This window comes from Arachis hypogaea, chromosome 12 (assembly GCF_003086295.3).
Source record: "Arachis hypogaea cultivar Tifrunner chromosome 12, arahy.Tifrunner.gnm2.J5K5, whole genome shotgun sequence".
NCBI classification, from domain to species: domain Eukaryota; kingdom Viridiplantae; phylum Streptophyta; class Magnoliopsida; order Fabales; family Fabaceae; genus Arachis; species Arachis hypogaea.
The window spans coordinates 120,130,258-120,149,013 of record NC_092047.1 but is presented as its reverse complement, the minus strand read 5'-3'; the positions used below and the strand labels follow the sequence as shown (position 1 = coordinate 120,149,013).

Sequence of the window (18,756 nt, the reverse complement as noted above, 5' to 3'; positions counted from 1 at the left end):
TAACAGCTTTAGTTTTTTTGTGTTAAGGCCTTGTGATTTATTATATTAGTACTTTTTGTTTAGAGTTGGCCAGTCAAAAATAAAAGGGAGTCACTTTGATAAAGATGCTTAAAGCGTCTTTTTCTAAAAATATTTTTTAGTAATTAAAATTGAATACATATAATCGATTAAATTGTGTTATTTTTTTCAAAATTAGATCAGACAAATTGACTTTGTCGAAAAATCGATAAACCAAATCTTGAACCGATCTAAATTAATATTTTTTTTGTAGAAAATGACTACATAATTCTATTATAGAAAATAACTAAAACATTCTTGTTATATATATACGTTTTAATTTTGAAAACCTTCAATCTTAACTCTATAACGAAGAAAATAAAACGGTTAGAATTTAGGATTCTCAAAATTTTTATATAATAATAATAAGAAGAAGAATATTGAAATTATTTTTTATTAAAAAAATATTAGTTCAAACAGGTTCAAAGTATAATTTACCAATTTTTCAGTCAAATGTTTTGGTTTATTTAATTTTAATAAAAATAACATAATTCAATCAATTATATGTATTAAATTTTAATTATTTAAAAATATCTTTATAAAAAAATGTTTAAACGTCTTTATCAGAATAACTTTCTTAAAATTAAATTTTTTTTTGTAGAGAATTCAGATTAGCGAAAAGTTTTAGCCCATAAAAAATCAAGTGAAACATCGCAAAGTTAAACTAGACGTACAAATACTTAAACAACTATATTATAAGACTTTAGGCTCTTCCATCATAATAGTTATTTTTTTTAGTGATTCTCTCTTATAGATTATTACAGCTAATTAAGTTAAAAGCTAAGCACAAAGAGTTTTTTAGAAGAAATTAATAAGAAGTCATATGTTGTTGAGTTGTATCTATAATTTGTGTGTTGTTGATGTGAAGGAACGAGATGAGGAATTAAAGAGGACAGCAATGCAAACATATGTTGATATGAAAGCAATTAAAAGCAGTGATTCATAAATTGAGGGGGAAACCGCAAAGGGAAGTTGTCATGTATGTATGTGCATGTGATGTGGATGCATGCTTCATTGATTAATAATGTTCATTCATTTCCTAATATTATAATTAATATCTGAAATTGAATTTTAGAGGCATGAGCGCATAAGAGGTGGACGTTGAAGTGAATCTCTGTCCCCTCTCTATTTCTCTCTCTCTCTCACCTTCTTTGCAATGAATTTGTCTTTGTAGTTCTACAATGCATCTGTCCCAATCACCCCAAACTCTCATTCATATTTTTTTTCTCATTTTTATTTAAATTTTCTTACACTGATATTTATGCGTTTTTTATTTTAAATATGGAAGGAAAGAAGGTGTTAAACTCGCATATAGAGAGGAGAGATGCTTCACTTCGTTGTGAGATCAGAGGAACTAGAATTCAGACTCTGCGAATTGTGTTCCTGAAAACGGACGATCCAAGTTGCATTTTGCTCAACAAATTTAGCCAGAACAAATAAAACGGGAGGTCCGAGTGGTGTGTTTTAGATTTCAAATTCCATTACCTGCAAATCGGACCATGCGATTTGTGAAGCAAAATTTCATTTCCATAGAACTCACATTATCCGGGTTGTTATACCTTTGGCTCAGGAAAATCTGTCCCACATTTTTATCTTATACATCATAACTCCACATCTAGAAATAGCACATCCAAGCCTTCCATATCCATAAAATTGAGTGATTAATTAGCTAATTGAGTCAATATATATATGTTCATATCTCTCTAAATCATTTCCTCACCTTTGATTTATGTGTCCTAATTGTGATTATGATTATATGTGTGATTCTTCTATAGACTAAGCTAATATATTTAATTTTATTAGAGATTATATATATATATATATATATATATATATATATATATATATATATATATATATATATATATTATCGGTTAATTTTTTTATATAAATAATATAATGACATACATAATATCACATAAAACAAATAAAATAGAAAAAAAGTAGTTATACAAAATTTATACAAATCTAAAAAAGATTTTTAAATAAATAAAAATATGTTAAAAATATAATTATTTATATATTTTTTATTAGTTAAAATTTTTAGGATAAATGAAATTTAGAGCTACTATTGCTAGCTATTAAAGTAGAGTAGATATATTATTTATATATTTAAAGATCATATATAATAATGAACTTAAATTGCAAGAGATGTTTAAATTATTAAAAATAATTAGGCATGTTTAATTTATTTTAATGTCGAGACACTCAAATTTGGTGTCATGAGACAAGTTGGAGAGAAGCAATGTTTGTATCTTAATTGATGAAACATGGATTTGACTTTTTCCTAACATTACAACAAATAATAAACAATAAACTGTTACTTATGAACTGCCTTCCTATAACCTATCTACTATTAATTAATGGCCTCGTCGAGATGGATATTAAAATTCGGTCACCTTTAATTCTCCACACAATTTGTCATGATAAAACATTAAAACATATCTTGAGATAAACACTTTAAAAAATTGGAAGACAATAAATTAAAAATCAGCCTAGAGAAATTTCAATTTTTTACTTTGTATTCTCTAATGAATCATGTTGCAGGATGAATACAATTTATTATTTTCAATAAACAGTAGTCAATAATATTAAAAATATTGATTAAAAGTACTATATGGTGTTAATTTGCTGAGCTAAAGATATTAGACTGCTAATTAAAAGTGTTAGCTAATATAAATTAAAATAGTTGACTTTTAAATTTGTTTTTTTAATTATTACTAAAATAAATAGGTAAATTTTAAATGTAGTATAATTATAGATGTATTATATATAAAATTATGAACGTTAAGTTAAATACAATAATTTTTTTTAGTATTAAAAATTTTAGGGAGCTAATATTTTTCTTTAATTTTGTTTCAATTTGAACTAATACTAACTAATTTTCTTTCTTTTTTCTACCCTAAAAGTATTGGCTCCTAGCACGATCTTATTTTATTTTTATTCTCTTGGCCAATACTCTTATAGCAATTTTAGCTGAATTCTTTGAGTATTCGTATTTAGTTATATCTCTCAATGGTTAATATATATGATATAATTAAAAATATTAGTAGTGAGTATTAGGAGCATATTAAAATTAGGAATTTAGCTAACAATTTATGAAGGAGAGATATGAATAATAACTAACTTATAAAATTTTTAAAATATCAAAACCTTGAATTTTTGTGAAATTTTTTCTTTTAATACTTCTTTATATAATAAGTGTGTCCTAAATATATAAGACTCTTAAAATTAAATAGGAATTTGTAATGAACAAATTATAATTTATATTAGAAGCAAAAATATAAATAGACAATGAAAATACTAAACAGTGTGGATAATGAATATATCGGATATTCATTTCACTAGGTGTGTGGATGGTTATTCTAATATTAAAATTTAGGTAGATAATTTAGTAGTGTAATGTATTGTTATATTTGATTAGTGATTATTTATATTATTCAAAAAAATTATTAGTTACCTAGCGTCTCTCATATTAGAAACTAGAATTTTGGATTCAACTCATACCATATCTATCCTTACACCAATAATTGATAACACTTAACAAGGCATTAGTGTTAATATAATTAATATATGAAAAGTTCTATGATGTCTAAAATATTAATATATAATTTATTTAAAAAGTGAGAGAAATAATAATGAACCTTATTTTTTATTTTTGTATTAAATAGTTAAAAAATTATACATAATAGAAGACAATTTAATATTTATATATATAAATTAAAGATTATAATTAAGATGATGGAAGAAATGGCAAATGCGAGTGTGACAAGGTTGAGTTAATTTTGACAACTACAAGACAACAAAGGGAGGCAGTGTGTGGACGCAGAGATGCTACGTTTCATTCACATTTTTCTTTTTTTCTTCATATCATAATAATTATTGTGTTGCTTTCGTGTGTTATGTATGTAATTGTATTTTTATTGTTGGATGGGATATGTTTTGGGGAGTGAGAGTGAGTGAGTGACAAAACAATCTTCCACGCGTTGGAATGTTGTGTCCCACTTCACACATTTCCAATTTCTATCAATCTCGGATTTTGATTTATGACTATGACTTTGACTTTTCAATTTCGACACAACCTAATATTAATATCAATTTACATGCTAAAATTTGTTATTATTAAAATCAAATATTATATATATATAGTTTATTTTTAATATATATTTTTATATTAATAATTGATAATTGATTTTAGTATACATCTAATATGATTATATTAATATATAAACCAACATAACCACATATACATATTCTCTTAATTATTTATTCAAATCAGTTTTCTTTTAATTCAATTCATCTTATTTTATGTCTACTATGTGCTTGTTTAGGTGTCATTATTTTGATAAAAAAGATCTTTTTTTAATGAAAAAAGATCTTTTTTATTTTTTTAACGTGTTTAGCAAATTTTTAGTAGTAAAAGTAAAAACAGTAAAAAAATAAAAAAGTATCTTTTTTGAAAAGCTGTAATTTTCATCTTTTTTTAAAAGATCTTTTTTTCTTTAAAAAAAGATGTTTTTATGTAATAAATAAACAAAAAAATACTTTTATATTGTTATATCCAAATATAATTGATAAATAAAAAGATATTTTTGCATGAGATATCAAAACATAAAATTACTTTTACTTTTCCATAAAATCTCTTAAAAAAATAATTCAAAAAAAATCTTTTCGTAAAAATTCACCAAAACAAACTCTATATATCATTTTAAACATCATCTTTTGATTTTAGTGTAACATTTTATTATAACATACTTACATACACAAATTGTCCTTATTCGCTAATAAATTAAATAATAATCCTGTTACGTTACTAATAGTATTTATGTCAATTTTTGCTAACTCTTGTTTATGACTGTATTTAATGAAAGTATCTTTGTAAATGTGTCTAATAAAAAAATATTTTTTATAGCTGTGTCTAATAAAAATATCTTTTATATATATTTTTTAAATATATTTTTTTATACATATATTTAAAATATAATAATTAATTATAATTAACAGTAAATTCACAAATAATATATTAATACCCTGTACTTTTCCTAAATTAAATCTTGTTGGTGTCAAATACATATTTATCTTCTAAGGTTTAAATGACATTTGTCTGATCTTTTTCATTTAATAGACCCATGAGGTTACATTTCATGCACGGTACAAAAACATTCAAGCTCAACTGTGTTTTTGTCCCCCATTTCCGATTTGTATTGACCCTTTAATTTGCTTTCTTGAAACATAAATAGTCAAATCATATATATATGGAATAATAATGCCAGATGTAGTTAATAACAACGGCATTATTAGAACATACATTTAACCTGAATGAGTTGGCTAGATATTGATACATATACAGCAATACTAGTAATAGTTTGAGAAAACTAAAATCAATCATTAATAATATACACTTTTATTTACTCTCGTTTTTTGTTCTGTTTGAACAGCAAACTTTTACTGCATAAAGTTGATTCGTAGTACACTATTGTAGTATATCAATATATATTTATCACTTTTTTCGTTTTGTTTTAACTAATAATTTTATGTCTATTGAATTTTAAATAATATAGTTTAAGTTAGGTTTGTTCACTATAATATAATTTTTATGGTTATATTACGTGTAAATTAAAATTAATCACTAGTATAAAATATATATTAAATTATAAAATATACATTAAAAATAAATTAAATAATAAGTATTTATATATAAATAATATATAATAATAACTAATTTTAATAGTTAATTTTAATATACAAATATAATATTTATAATTTTTATTAGCATTAATGCTTTATAATTAGATTATTATAATGCTAGTTGGATTCAAAATTTCATAGTAATTAATTTCAAAATATCATATTAGTATATATATACTAACAAAAATATTATTTATACATTAGAATTAATTACTAGTTAGTATTTATATATAAAAATATATATAATTTATTAGTTTATTTTAATTATATATTTATATTTTAATATATAATTATATTAATAATTAATTTTAATAATTAATTTTAATATACACATAATATATTTTATATACTAATACATTGGAAGAGCTTATACATGATTATTACTCAACATTTTTCTTTCCATTTATGGTCGACTCTTGAAGAAGAAGAAGTAACTAAAAGTATCAATCAAATGCAAGCAGCGCCGCACCGCCAAGGGGGATGAAATTCATCAAAGTTAATTAGGTAGGCAGAGTCTAGAGTTAGAGAGCCTATGTGATGTGTTATTTCATAATTTTATTCTTTTTCAAATTTTATATTGGTACTATTAATAGTATTATTACATTTTAATATAATTCTTAATCTAATATTTAAATTCCATATTTTTATTGTGAAATTTTATTATTTAATATCTGATAAATATTTATTTAGATATTAAAAAATGATAGTTAGGGTAGTAGAGGTAGGCATCACAGGGTCTGTGGAAGAGGGGCCCAAGGCAACAACAATACGGAACAGAAGCGTCTATTTTCTTTTTCAGTGTACGTGTATATATCCTGCGTATAACTAACTGTATATATACGGTGAGAGGAGTCAGACCAATTAAGGCAGTACTATATATCACATGCCCTAAAATCCCACTGAACAAAACAAACATCTTCACAACATACTTTAAATGCGTGTCTCGGAATAAATGGCCATAAATATATAGTATAATGGAATAACTTGTTCCATCCCCATAATAAAAATTACTATTGAATTTAAAAGCAATCAACATAAGAAAAACTCATCGTTTAAACAAAATTGATGCATTCAAAATTCAAGAAATTATTTGGATATGGATGATATCTGTGAAGTTTTTTTTATGAGTAAACACCTAATTCAATTCTTGTTTTTTTTATGGACATTGCGATTTTTATCTAAAAAAATAACAAATCGATTTCTGTCTCATACTTTTATAAAACGTCGCGGTCTTTTTTTTATCTTCCCTGACTAAAGCAGATGAAAATTGTCTACATGTCAATTAACGTTGTTGATGTAGAAGTTAACACTCTGTTAAGTTTCACATTGGACATTAAAAAATGGATAAGGATCCATATGTCCCGCTTTAGAAACATAAAATTACGTCGTTTTTGGGTTTGAATCCATGTTCCATTAAGAATGGACATGGGTCGATCTGTCCCACTTTAGAAACATAAAACTACGTCATTTTTGGGTTTCAATCCATGTTCCATTAGGGAATGGACACGGGTCGATCTGTCCCGCTTTAGAAACCAAAACTTTACAAATTTACCACAATAAATCTTATTTTACAAATTCACCACGATAATTCTTATTTCATTCATTATCAAAAGTATTGTTCACAACTCAACTCTAGAAAATAACAAAATTTAACTATCGAAATTCTATACAGTTGCTCTTAACAAGCTTGCAATTATAATCCCACCAAGAAATGCTAACAAATTAAACCCATACATAATACATCTAATTTCACCTATTTTCAATCTACACTCATGTAACTGATCTTCCAAACCAATTAATCTTTCTTCCAACTCATTAACTTTGTTATCCACCACATAACCATGACCTTCCAATCGATTCTGCTTCTGCTTTGATGCCCAAGACAACCTTATTATCATCCTCACCACATGAAGTAATATAATCATCTAATCATGCAAAGAAGTTGCAATGCCATTTTTCAGTTTACGAAAATGTTTAACATTTATTAGCATCTATGGAATAGAAATTAAAAACCAAAAATTAGCTAAACGTTAAATAAGTACCTTGAAATATGGGCAGTGAAAGAATAATATGTCTGAATTCTTCATCGTCCCTGAGAATTCATTTTCTTTTTCTCGGAGCTCCAACGCTCCCACTAGAATTCAAGTTCCAGCCTGAATTGTCTCTACTTCGTTGATTTGATGATGAACAACACTCTCCACTACCAATCATGGTCTCCTAGGGTTTATATTTGGGTTGAGAGAAGAGTGAGAGTTAGCTGCATAGAATCACTTTCAAACCATTTTGTTTCAGTGAAGATTAAAAACAACGTAGTTTTGGTTTCTAAAGCAGGACAAATCGACCTCTATCCATTTCCTAATGGAACATGAATTGAAACCCAAAAACGACATAATTTTAGGTTTTTAAAGCGGAACAGATCGATCCTGTCTATTCTCTAATGAAACATTGATTAAAACCCAAAATGACGTAGTTTTAGGTTTTTAAAGCAGGACAGATTAATTTCTGTCCATTTTCTAGTGGCCAACGTAAAACTTAATAGAATGTTAACCTCCATATTAGCAACATTAACTACTTAACTGACACATAGACAATTTCCATCTATTTTAATTAGGGAAAATGATGAAAGATTCACAACGTCTCACAAAAATATGAAATAAAAATTAATTTGTCCTTTATTTTTGAACAAAAATCACAACGTCTATAAAAAAAAAAAGACCGAATTAGGTATTCATTCCTCTTTTTATTATCAGTTTTGATTGAATAGTAGATATAGAACAGTGTCTGATTCTCGATGGACGAGCTTAGTGTGTATATATTTGTGTTGGAAAATATAATTGATTTCTTAATAAGATAAATTAGTCAGACTTTTGATAACAATAAGGTCCGAGTATATACCTAAAGACAAAAGAAGAAAAAAAAATGCATGATTTTAAAATAAAATCCCCAATATTAGCTTTCTGAATCCCTAGTAAACAAGTCCATTATATTATTTATTCCCTTCACTAATATAATCTAAGTATGGAAGTAGACATCCAATAATAATAATAATAATAATAATAATAATAATAATAATAATAATAATAATAATAATAATAATAATTAGGTTTGCGATCAAAGAGGGTCTAGCTATGATGAAGGTAAAGTGGTCATTTGACATCTCAAGCCTTGACCCAATAAAAATTATTAGAATCAAATGTTCATTTGATTATCAAATTAATAATTAGTTATTAACAATAATATATAAGAAAAAAAATGAATGAAAAAAAAATAAAAAAAAAAAAAGAAAAAGAGAGAATTTTTTAATTAAAAAAATTATTTTAATTACAATAAAAGAATAATATATAATATATTTTAGTTGTAATATTAGTAACATATATAATATATAATAGATTTTTCATACTATGTTGAAAGTAAGCATGATAAATTGATATAAAAAAATAACAGAGACTTAATATGTTTGTGCAGGTAATATTACAATTCAAAATAATCAAAAGCTACGACACCATATTAATTAATTAACTGGTGAAACAAATACAAGAAGATTGTAAATATGCATGTGTAGCTTTACATAGTGATGCAAAACCAAGTGCTTGACCACTTGAATTGTTACAATTAAGAAGTATCTATTTGCACCTTCTAGAGGACGGAAACAGATGCTAATTGATTGCAATAAAATATATTTCATGTACTAATGATTAGTCAAGGACAAAGGCAACGGATCGGAGGCAGATTCGTGACTTGGACCATATGTAATTACTAGGGGATAAAGTTCACTTCTGCTTGTTGTTAATTAATTTTAATTGAAATTTTACATGCATATATAAGAATCAAGGTAATTACGTGGCTTTTTAAGCGATTAAGAATTATTGAAGATGATGAAGGCAATTGAAGTGCGTAAGCTAAGCATTAGTTTCGGGTTGGTTACGTTTTCAGTTATGAGCTATAGACTCGCTACATGTTTGTGTTTAATTTGGACCATAATCACAATAATGGATCATCTAGCTAAGCAACACCAGCAACTAATTGCACTATGCATGCTCCCTCTTTCCATTCTACTATTCTCTTGAATGTTCTTTTTTCTCTTCTTCCTACAACATAACATGGAGGCCCTCTTGAGGCTTGGATCTAAATCTTCTGATGCATTTCGTCGAGAAGGCCAATCTTGGTAATTTTATTTCGATTAATTGTTACAGACATGAGAATCACAGATCAAAATGTATGTTAAAATGCTCAATATCCATAGTCCAATATGTGTTAATTTTGTAGGCATTGTACAACGGGGCTCCCAAGTGATCTTACCATTGAAGTAGGCCAAGTAACTTTTTTCCTCCACAAGGTGCATGCCAAATATGCTTTAATTTCATGCAACACCTTATGTTTGTTCATTAATATGTAAAGCTTGATGCACGCATGCAGTTCCCATTGCTTTCTAGAAGTGGATTGCTCAAGAAACTCATCAATGACTCCTCCAAGGAGGAGGAAGGAGCAAGCTGTGTTTTGCAACTCCATGATGTCCCCGGAGGAGACAAAACATTCGATCTTGTAACAAGGTTTTGCTATGGCGTACTAATCGAAGTCGTGGCTTCTAATGTAGTACCTCTAAGATGTGCAGCAGAGTATCTAGAAATGAATGAAAACTATGGGGAATCCAACCTCATTGGACATACAGAGTCTTTTCTCAATCAAGTTCTCAGCAATTGGCTAGACACAATAAAAGCTCTGCAATCATGTGAAGAGGTTATGTCTTATGCACAACAACTCAACATAGTTTCCAGATGCATTGATTTCTTGACCCTCAAGGCATGTCCCGACCCTAAGCCCACAATGGCTGAAGCTGATTCCTTGAATGAAAAAGATAAATCACAAACCAAAGGTGATGATTGGTGGTATGAGGATCTATCATTGTTGAGTTTACCACTATACAAGAGACTAATTTTGTCCCTCGAAGCAAAAGGTATGAAACCTGAGAATATTGCAGGGTCCTTGATACGTTATATTACAAGATATGTACCCTTGATGAATAGGCAATCAAGCTTCAAGGAAAAGAACAACAACAATGATGTGAATCAAGGGACAAATTCTGAAGCAGATCAAAGAGATATGGTTGAAGAAATTGTGGGAATGCTTCCAAGTAAGAAAGGTGTAACACCTTCCAAGTATTTGCTTAGAATGCTAAGAACAGCTATGCTTCTGCATGCAAGTCAGTCATGCATAGACACTTTGGAGAAAAGGATTGGCTCTCAACTTGAACAAGCCATTCTTGTTGATCTTCTGATTCCAAACATGGGGCAACCGGCTGAGACACTTTACGATACAGATTGCATTCAGAGGATTATAGATCATTTTCTGTCCATATACTTGCCTGCAACTGCATCAACTACTCCGTGCATAAGCATGCATGAAGAAGGGCCATTGGCGAGTGCAGCTGATTCACTAACACCTATGACAATAGTAGCCAACTTGGTAGATGCATATCTTGCTGAGGTAGCTCTTGATGTAAATTTCAAATTGCCAAAGTTTCAGGCCCTTGCAACTGCAATTCCAGAATATGCTAGGCCTATAGATGATGGTTTATATCATGCTATAGATGTGTATCTCAAGGTAACACCATGTTGCAATCTAAATATACATGGTGATATATATGTTGATATTTATAATGTAACACATTGGTCTATGACAACTAATACAGGCACATCCTTGGCTAGTTGATTCGGAGAGGGAGCAATTCTGTAGACTCATGAACTGCCAAAAGCTGTCATTGGAAGCAAGCACACATGCAGCACAAAATGAGAGATTGCCACTCAGAGTAATTGTGCAGGTCCTCTTCTTTGAACAGCTTAGACTCAGAACATCAATATCTAGCTGGTTATTTGATGACACAAATAACTTTGAGAACGCACAACAACAAAACAGCCTTAATGGAAATAATCTTGGCCATCTAAGGAGTGCGAATAATGGTCAAGTAGACCCTTCACAGCAACAAGGTGGTGGAAACTTGAGGGAACGTGTCTCAGAGCTTGAAAAGGAATGCACCTGTATTAGGAAAGAGCTCCATAAGCTAGCTAAGAGTAAGAGAGGTTGGAACATTTTCCAAAGAATCTTCTTTAGAAAAAGGTCTTGCTAGTGTTGCAATATCAACATATATGATGTACTATTGCGCCGACTGAGAATGGAAAAAAAATCAACTTTTAAATATCCTAAGTGCATCATGTAAAAAAAAGAAATTGTTCGCGTTGCCTTTTTCTTAACTTAATTCTCATGAAAAATAGGCCTAATGCATGGGTTTCAAAGTGGGTTTTAATTTTTGCCGCAAAAAGTGTTATTGTATTAGTAAGATACACGGGTGATGAGGGGATGATGGCTACTGCGTCCACTACTGATTCAGGAGCTTCGAGCTTCGAAGATGATGTCGACGATCAGAGCTCCGCCTCGCCGGGATGCTTCCGATCATCTTGTTGGTTTGCTGAGGAAAAGCTGCTGCAATGGAGAGGGAAACGCAGGTTTGATTTCCGGGTCGGGTTGTGGGCTTGGAGATTCTTTGGGTCTGGGCCAGTATTGGCCTGGGTCCCTGACAAAAAAAAAAAAAAAAAGACTCAGTCCCTCTCCACCCTCCACTCTCTTTCTCACAGCCGCTCAGCTCCTCCACGTCGTCAGGCATCAGCGGCGTTATCCACCCTCCAAGGTCTAGTCTCTCACTCTCTCTCTCGACCCTTACTCATTCACTCACTCCCACGATTCTAGGGGTGTGCAAAAAAATCTAGATTATGGATTTTAAATCCAATCCAAACCAAACTATTTAAAAAAATCAGTTAAATAAAAAAAATCTAAATCAAATTGCATCAATTTTATAGTTTAGTTTTTTAATTCAAACCATTTAACCAATTTAAATCCGGATCTGGATCCGACTCTTCCCTCTTGGTCTTCTCATCATCTAAACTCAGCTGCCGGCGCTTATTGTCTCCGCCGCAGCTGGCACTGCAGCAGGCAGCTGGCACTGCAGCAGGCAGCTGGCAGTGGCACTGCAGTTTCGTATCTTCCGCCGCCACCACGCGTCGCGTCTCTGGTCGTAGCTTTCGCCTCTTTGGATCGTTGTCGCACCGCTGCTCTGTTCCGCCGTGTTTTGTTCTGCCGTCCGCCTTTCCTCGTCGTGACCAGCTCTGTTCTTCTCTGTTCTCTGGGTACCCTCGCCTTTCCTCAAGGTTCTTCTCTGTACTCTGTTCCGCCGTCTTCTGTTCTTTGCATTTCCTTGATGGGTTCTACCGTTCCAAGGGTGTAGAGAATTTGAGTTTGCATCTGTGATATTAGTTTATGAATCAAGAATCCTTATGAATGGTTCAATAATGCTTAATTGCTTAGCTTTGTGAAATTAGTCAGAAATGATAAACTGGTAACATATATAGTTCCTGAAACAAGTAACTGTGGACATATTTATGATGCTATAATGCTATAACTAAGTGGGCCACGAAGCAGGCAGCAACTCGCCCAGGTTCGTGGTCGTCTCTTCCTGGCCTCGCTATTGCCGCCGTTGTGAGTCCCTGTCTTCCCCCGGTTCCCACTTTTCCAATTTTCACTAGTTCCTCCCTTTCCTAGTTCACAGCTTTTTGTCTTCTTCTTCACCCAATCAATTCATTTTCCAGTTTGCTATAATTTTAATAATGAAGTTTTTTTAGGTTTTGAATTTTTGATAAGCTAATTAATTTTTTTTGCTGTTGCTGTAATTGTAATTATAAAGTTGATTTAGGTGTAGTTCTAGTGTTGTTGCTGTAATTGTAATAATTAAGATGATTTTAGGTTTTAAAATTTAGATAAGCTGGTTAATTTTCCATCTTGCTGTTGCTGTGATTGTAATGTTGTTCCTGTAATTATAAAGTTGATTTAGGTGTAATTGTAATGTTATTGTAATGTTATTGCTGTAATTGTAATCATAAAATTGATTTTAAGTTTTGAATTTTAGATATACTAATTAATTTGCCATTTTGCTGTAATTGTAATGTTGTTGGCTGTTGCTCTTGCTCTTGCTCTTGCCCTTGCCCTTTTATATATTTTTTTTTTAAATTATGAACAGGTCAACCTATTCAACCTCTAATCCACCAATTCAACCTGTAATCCACCAGTTGAATGAGTGACCCCATTATTCAGTCATATGATCGGTTCAATTACTGGTTCAGTCTGATAATTATGCTCCGAATCTCAAGTAAATTATTTGGTTGTAATTTATTTGTTTTCTGTATCAGAAAATTTTTACCACAACTCAGCAAGCTCTAAAATTCTGAAATATGATAAATTATAACATGATAAAATTAGAAGCAAATACGTTGAACTGAACTCGGACTATATTTATCCATATAGAAATTAGGTACATTTTCATACTTTATAGTTTTTATTTTTACTCTTTTGGAACTGAAAATGAACAATGTCCAAGTTAAGCTGGATTCCGTAAATGCTATATATATATATATATATATATATATATATATATATGATTTCTGAATTCTGAGGCCTGTAATACCGGTAGCATTCTGAATTTCTAATTAAATAGATATTTAATGCTTTGGTGTGTAGAACTCGTGGTTCTCTCTTCAATCAGTGATGACAAATTTTTTGAGATCTAACGGTGGCAATATCTGTTGGCAGGATGGTTTTTGACATTATTTGCAGTGGGAGGGACAAGATTGAAAATCCGAGCAGGTGCGATGCTTAGTTGCTATATGATTAGTTCATTTGAATTCTTATTTTGACTTGTTTAAGTACGGACAACACTACTGTTAAACTTTTTTATTTTAATTGAATTATGAATTAAAATGTTCTAATTTTAGTTTTTCCCTTTCCCCAAACTAGGATTGGTTAACAGTGGTTCCTGAGCTCAAACTAGGAGCCAAAGTAGAACAAGAGTTAGTGTGGCCATCAGAAGAACAACTAGGCGGCGGCAGCTGCACCAACACATGGCCTAATTGCTCAGTCGCAACAAACCCCGAAATAGGCCGAGCTTGAACGGTAAAATACAGCGTTGCATTTGCTGGAAAAGCCCAATAATGAGGATGGTTCACAACACTATCACTGGAAGAAGCAGCAGTGCCAGGTAACTTTTTCATAGATCCGTCAATTAAGGCCCATTTGGCCATTTTAAATAGCAACAAGGAGACGAGGAATTCACAAAAACGTGTTTTTATTGCTTGTTACTTTTTAGAATGCAAAGTTGACAAAAAGCATTCATATTAGTCATTACATAATTCATTGGTAATGGCAAAAATGATTAATCATGTTTGAGCATTGAGCATTCTTGATTGGCATGAATAAGGCTACGCAATCTCTGAAATGGGTTCTGTTGGAATTCATTGATAAATGTAAGGACTTGAGATCCTTCAAGAAAATTCATGCACAATTATTGACCTCTGCCCTTGTTTCCAATGACTTGGTTGTCGCCAAAGTTGCAAATCTTTTTGGTAAACATGTCACCAATGTTCATTACACCAGCAATTACTTGAAGCAATTGGATTGGAGCTTGAGCTCCTTCCCTTGCAACCTGTTCATTTCCAGCTATGCTTCTTCCCACTCACCCAGGGCTGCAATTATTGTCTATAGATGGGTTTTCAAAAATGGGTTTGTTCCTGATGTGTTCACTGTCCCAGCTGTTTTGAAATCATGTGCTCGATTCTCTGGGATTTTTGAGCTTAGGCAGTTGCATGCAGTGGTAGTTAGGAACGGTTTGTGGTGTGACATGTATGTGCAGAACAGTCTTGTGCATGTGTACAACATTTGTGGGGACAATGCTAGTGCTTGCAAGGTGTTTGATGAGATGCCTATTAGAGATGTGGTGTCTTGGACTGGTTTGATATCTGGGTCTGTGAAGGCTGGGTTGTTTGATGATGCCATTGCATTGTTTTTGAGAATGGATGTGGAGCCTAATTTGGCAACTATTGTTAGCATATTTGGGGCTATTGGGAAACTGGGTCGTTTAAATTTAGGGAAAGGGGTTCATGGGTTGGTAGTTAAATGTCCATATGGGAAGGAATTGGTGGTAGACAATGCATTGATGGATATGTATATGAAGTGTGAGTCTGTTGCTGATGCAAGGCAAGTGTTTGATGAGATGCCTGAGAAGGACATTATTTCTTGGACTAGTATGATAGGTGGATTGGTGCGATGTCAATTTCCAAATGAGTCACTTAACCTGTTCTATGAAATGCAGGCATCAGGTTTTGAGCCTGATGGGGTTATACTGACCAGTGTTCTTTCTGCTTCCGCAAGTCTTGGGCTGCTTGAATATGGCAGATGGGTCCATGAATACATTGATTGCAGCTGCATCAAACAGGATGTTCATATAGGAACAGCATTGGTTGACATGTATGCAAAATGTGGTTGCATAGAGATGGCGCAGCGTGTCTTCAATGATATGCCTTCTAAGAATATCAGAACTTGGAATGCCTTTATAGGTGGCCTAGCAATAAATGGACATGGACAAGAAGCATTGAAACAATTTGAAGAGTTGATTGAATCTGGGACCAGGCCTAATGAGGTGACGTTTTTGGCCATTTTCACAGCATGCTGCCATTCCGGCCTGGTCGATGAAGGTCGTCGGCTTTTCAATCAGATGACGAGTCCAAGTTACAATATTTCACCGTGGTTAGAACACTATGGATGCATGGTTGATTTGTTCTGCAGGGCTGGGTTGGTGGGGGAAGCTATGGAGTTGATAAAGACAATGCCAATGCCGCCCGATGTGCAGATCCTAGGAGCTCTCTTAAGTGCCTGCAGTACATATGAAAATGTTGGATTCTCCCAAGAAATGTTAAAATCACTTCAAAATTTTGAATACCAAGATAGCGGTATATACGTTCTTCTATCGAATCTATATGCAGCGAGCAAGAAATGGACCGAGGTGAGAAGCTTGAGGAGACAGATGAAAAAGAAAGGAATAAACAAGGTTCCAGGTTCTAGCATTATAAGAGTGGATGGTAAAAGCCATGAATTTTTAGTTGGAGATAATGACCATCCTCAAAGTGAGGATATACGTGTAGTGTTAAACACACTTGCGAATCAAATCGATACCCTTTCTTGATTATTGTCTTAGGCTTGGTTTATGTTTGTCGGTTTCTATTTGTATAGGCTTTGTTTATGGTCTTTGATCAATGAAATTTTGACAACGAAAAACTGGTGGAGGTCTATGAATTTATTTCTAGCAAAAGTTATAAAATAAAATCAGGGATTCCTGCTAATATGGCCCTTGTCTTTTTCCACAATTCGTGTTTTTCTTGGAAGAATTGTACAATTTATGTGGAATCATGACTATGATTATTATAGTAAAATCAACTATCATCAAGTGTACGCAAGAGAAAATATACACTAATGTTGCAGACTTCTTTATTGATTGCACTTTGAGTGGTAGAAATTGAAAAAGACTTGCTTGAATAAAAACAACTTAGTCGTGATTTATATTTCCGAGTAATGGACATGCGAATCCAAGACTTGAAATAAATAAATAACTGAAATTGTTGACATGGTTCACTGAAAATCATAGCTTTGTTAAATGAAGATCATGTTTAGTTATGCAGATACTATTTTCTTGGACAACACTAAGTGCATTACTATCCACTAAAGTGATCTAATAGCCACATTTAAATGATAGGAGATTAAATTTTTTTAAGCTTCAAATTTAACTTTTTAATATCTTAAGTACATGATGTAGTTAAACTGGTCATCTTGTTCTTTATGAGATGTTTCCTTTTGTGGGAAGTTTTGTTTTTTTTTTTTTTTTTTTTCTGAAAAAAATTGGCCTTACCTTTTTTCTTAACCAAACTCATTCCTATCATAAAAAAATAGCCCTATTGGGCTTCAAAGTGGGTTTTAGTTTTTTACACCAAAAAGTGTTATTGTATTGGTTTACTTGTCCCTTATTTGTGACTCTTCATTCTTCAACTTTCTTTAGGCCAAGTAGGAACTGGGAAAGTTTCGTATTTTAGCAATTATTTGTCTGTGCACACTGCAGACAATACAATTGACATGGGCATAACTTTCATAATGTTAAATACTTAAATATAATTCCACACTTTCTGCAACTCGTTGGATATATATATTTGTGGCCCTTCCAACTCAACAAACTCCAAATGACGGTTGGGAATTTGAGTTGCTTAATTGACAAGTTAGTTAGTTAGTTACTGGATAAAGCTGAGTTAGTTATACCAACCAACTGTCACTTGCACTAAGTGTATCTTTTTTCTTTTTGGTTGCCCACGGATTCCTCCAACCCGACAGGTCAAGAACTAATCCGTCATGGATCTGAGCTCCATTTAAGGGTCTGCCGCTAGCCAATGAGTTACTACATGCACAAGGCGCGATTCGAACCCCCAACACTTGCTTAAGTGGACGAGTGAGCTGACCACTCACCACTCAACCAGCCCAAGTTAGTTCTACATTAGCTATTTTTAATCATGTATAAAACTTTATTCATTGATTTAGTACAATCAGAAGCTCATTTAATTGTATTATATCAATGAATATACTTCATCTAATACAATCATGTACATTTAGTGATGCAATCTTTTATTTTTAATTATTAATGTCGAAAACCAATCACTATTCAGTTGGAAAGTTTGAGCTTTTCATAGTACCTTAAAAGGAATGGCTTATGTTGTTTTGGTTGCTAAGGACATTCACTTTTTGAATCCTTATAAATGCAGAGTTTTCTTTATAATAAGTCGAGTAAATGCATCAATCAATTAATTAATTATTTTCTTTATTATATAATATGATAGTATATTGATCCCCACTCCCTCCAACAACCAAAGCAAGAAGCAGGAAGCACCATGTGACAATCTCATTGGAAGGGAAAAAAAAAAAAAGAAAAAAGAAAGAGGGGCAATGTTCTGTTTACAGAAAAGGATAAAACCAAAGTACAAAAGAAGGAACAGCACTATGCTCTGTTACATAATTGGACTATTGCATTTTTGCATATACCAAAATGCTGTATATGGTGAAGCATGAAGATAAGATTGCTGTTTAATACAAGAAGAT

General features: G+C 31.5%; 3 protein-coding genes across 4 annotated transcripts; all 3 read left to right on the top strand.

The window, feature by feature from the left end:
- Nucleotides 1-9,546: 9,546 nt before the first annotated feature.
- On the top strand, nucleotides 9,547-11,938 carry LOC140173000 (BTB/POZ domain-containing protein At5g03250-like). Its single transcript, XM_072210347.1, has 4 exons — nucleotides 9,547-9,910; nucleotides 10,012-10,081; nucleotides 10,162-11,346; nucleotides 11,435-11,938. The coding sequence occupies exons 1-4, from the start codon at nucleotides 9,813-9,815 to the stop codon at nucleotides 11,867-11,869; spliced, it is 1,788 nt and encodes a 595-aa protein (XP_072066448.1). The 5' UTR covers nucleotides 9,547-9,812; the 3' UTR covers nucleotides 11,870-11,938.
- Nucleotides 11,894-13,730, top strand: LOC112728969 (uncharacterized). Its single transcript, XM_072210348.1, has 2 exons — nucleotides 11,894-12,427; nucleotides 12,687-13,730. The coding sequence occupies exons 1-2, from the start codon at nucleotides 12,004-12,006 to the stop codon at nucleotides 13,019-13,021; spliced, it is 759 nt and encodes a 252-aa protein (XP_072066449.1). The 5' UTR covers nucleotides 11,894-12,003; the 3' UTR covers nucleotides 13,022-13,730.
- Nucleotides 12,805-16,961, top strand: LOC112728968 (pentatricopeptide repeat-containing protein At4g38010). Of its 2 annotated transcripts, XM_072210346.1 has the most exons (4): nucleotides 12,806-12,944; nucleotides 13,811-13,939; nucleotides 14,380-14,433; nucleotides 14,584-16,961. In XM_072210346.1, the coding sequence occupies exon 4, from the start codon at nucleotides 15,035-15,037 to the stop codon at nucleotides 16,802-16,804; it is 1,770 nt and encodes a 589-aa protein (XP_072066447.1). In that variant the 5' UTR covers nucleotides 12,806-12,944; nucleotides 13,811-13,939; nucleotides 14,380-14,433; nucleotides 14,584-15,034; the 3' UTR covers nucleotides 16,805-16,961. The 2 variants fall into 2 exon arrangements, with proteins under 2 accessions (XP_072066446.1, XP_072066447.1); XM_072210345.1 differs by lacking the exon at nucleotides 13,811-13,939 and having other exon boundaries at nucleotides 12,805-12,944.
- The last annotated feature ends 1,795 nt before the right edge of the window (nucleotides 16,962-18,756 follow it).

What these genes read in the sequence shown, in the direction of transcription:
- LOC112728969 (XM_072210348.1), top strand. Translation starts at nt 12,004, where the DNA reads ATGAAAAATAGGCCTAATGCATGGGTTTCAAAGTGGGTTTTAATTTTT. An exon ending in GGCGTTATCCACCCTCCAAG is followed by an intron (nt 12,428 to 12,686) that starts GTCTAGTCTCTC and finishes ATCTAAACTCAG; the next exon opens with CTGCCGGCGCTTATTGTCTC.
- LOC140173000 (XM_072210347.1), top strand. Translation starts at nt 9,813, where the DNA reads ATGTTCTTTTTTCTCTTCTTCCTACAACATAACATGGAGGCCCTCTTG. An exon ending in TAACTTTTTTCCTCCACAAG is followed by an intron (nt 10,082 to 10,161) that starts GTGCATGCCAAA and finishes GCACGCATGCAG; the next exon opens with TTCCCATTGCTTTCTAGAAG. An exon ending in CTATAGATGTGTATCTCAAG is followed by an intron (nt 11,347 to 11,434) that starts GTAACACCATGT and finishes CAACTAATACAG; the next exon opens with GCACATCCTTGGCTAGTTGA.
- LOC112728968 (XM_072210345.1), top strand. Translation starts at nt 15,035, where the DNA reads ATGAATAAGGCTACGCAATCTCTGAAATGGGTTCTGTTGGAATTCATT.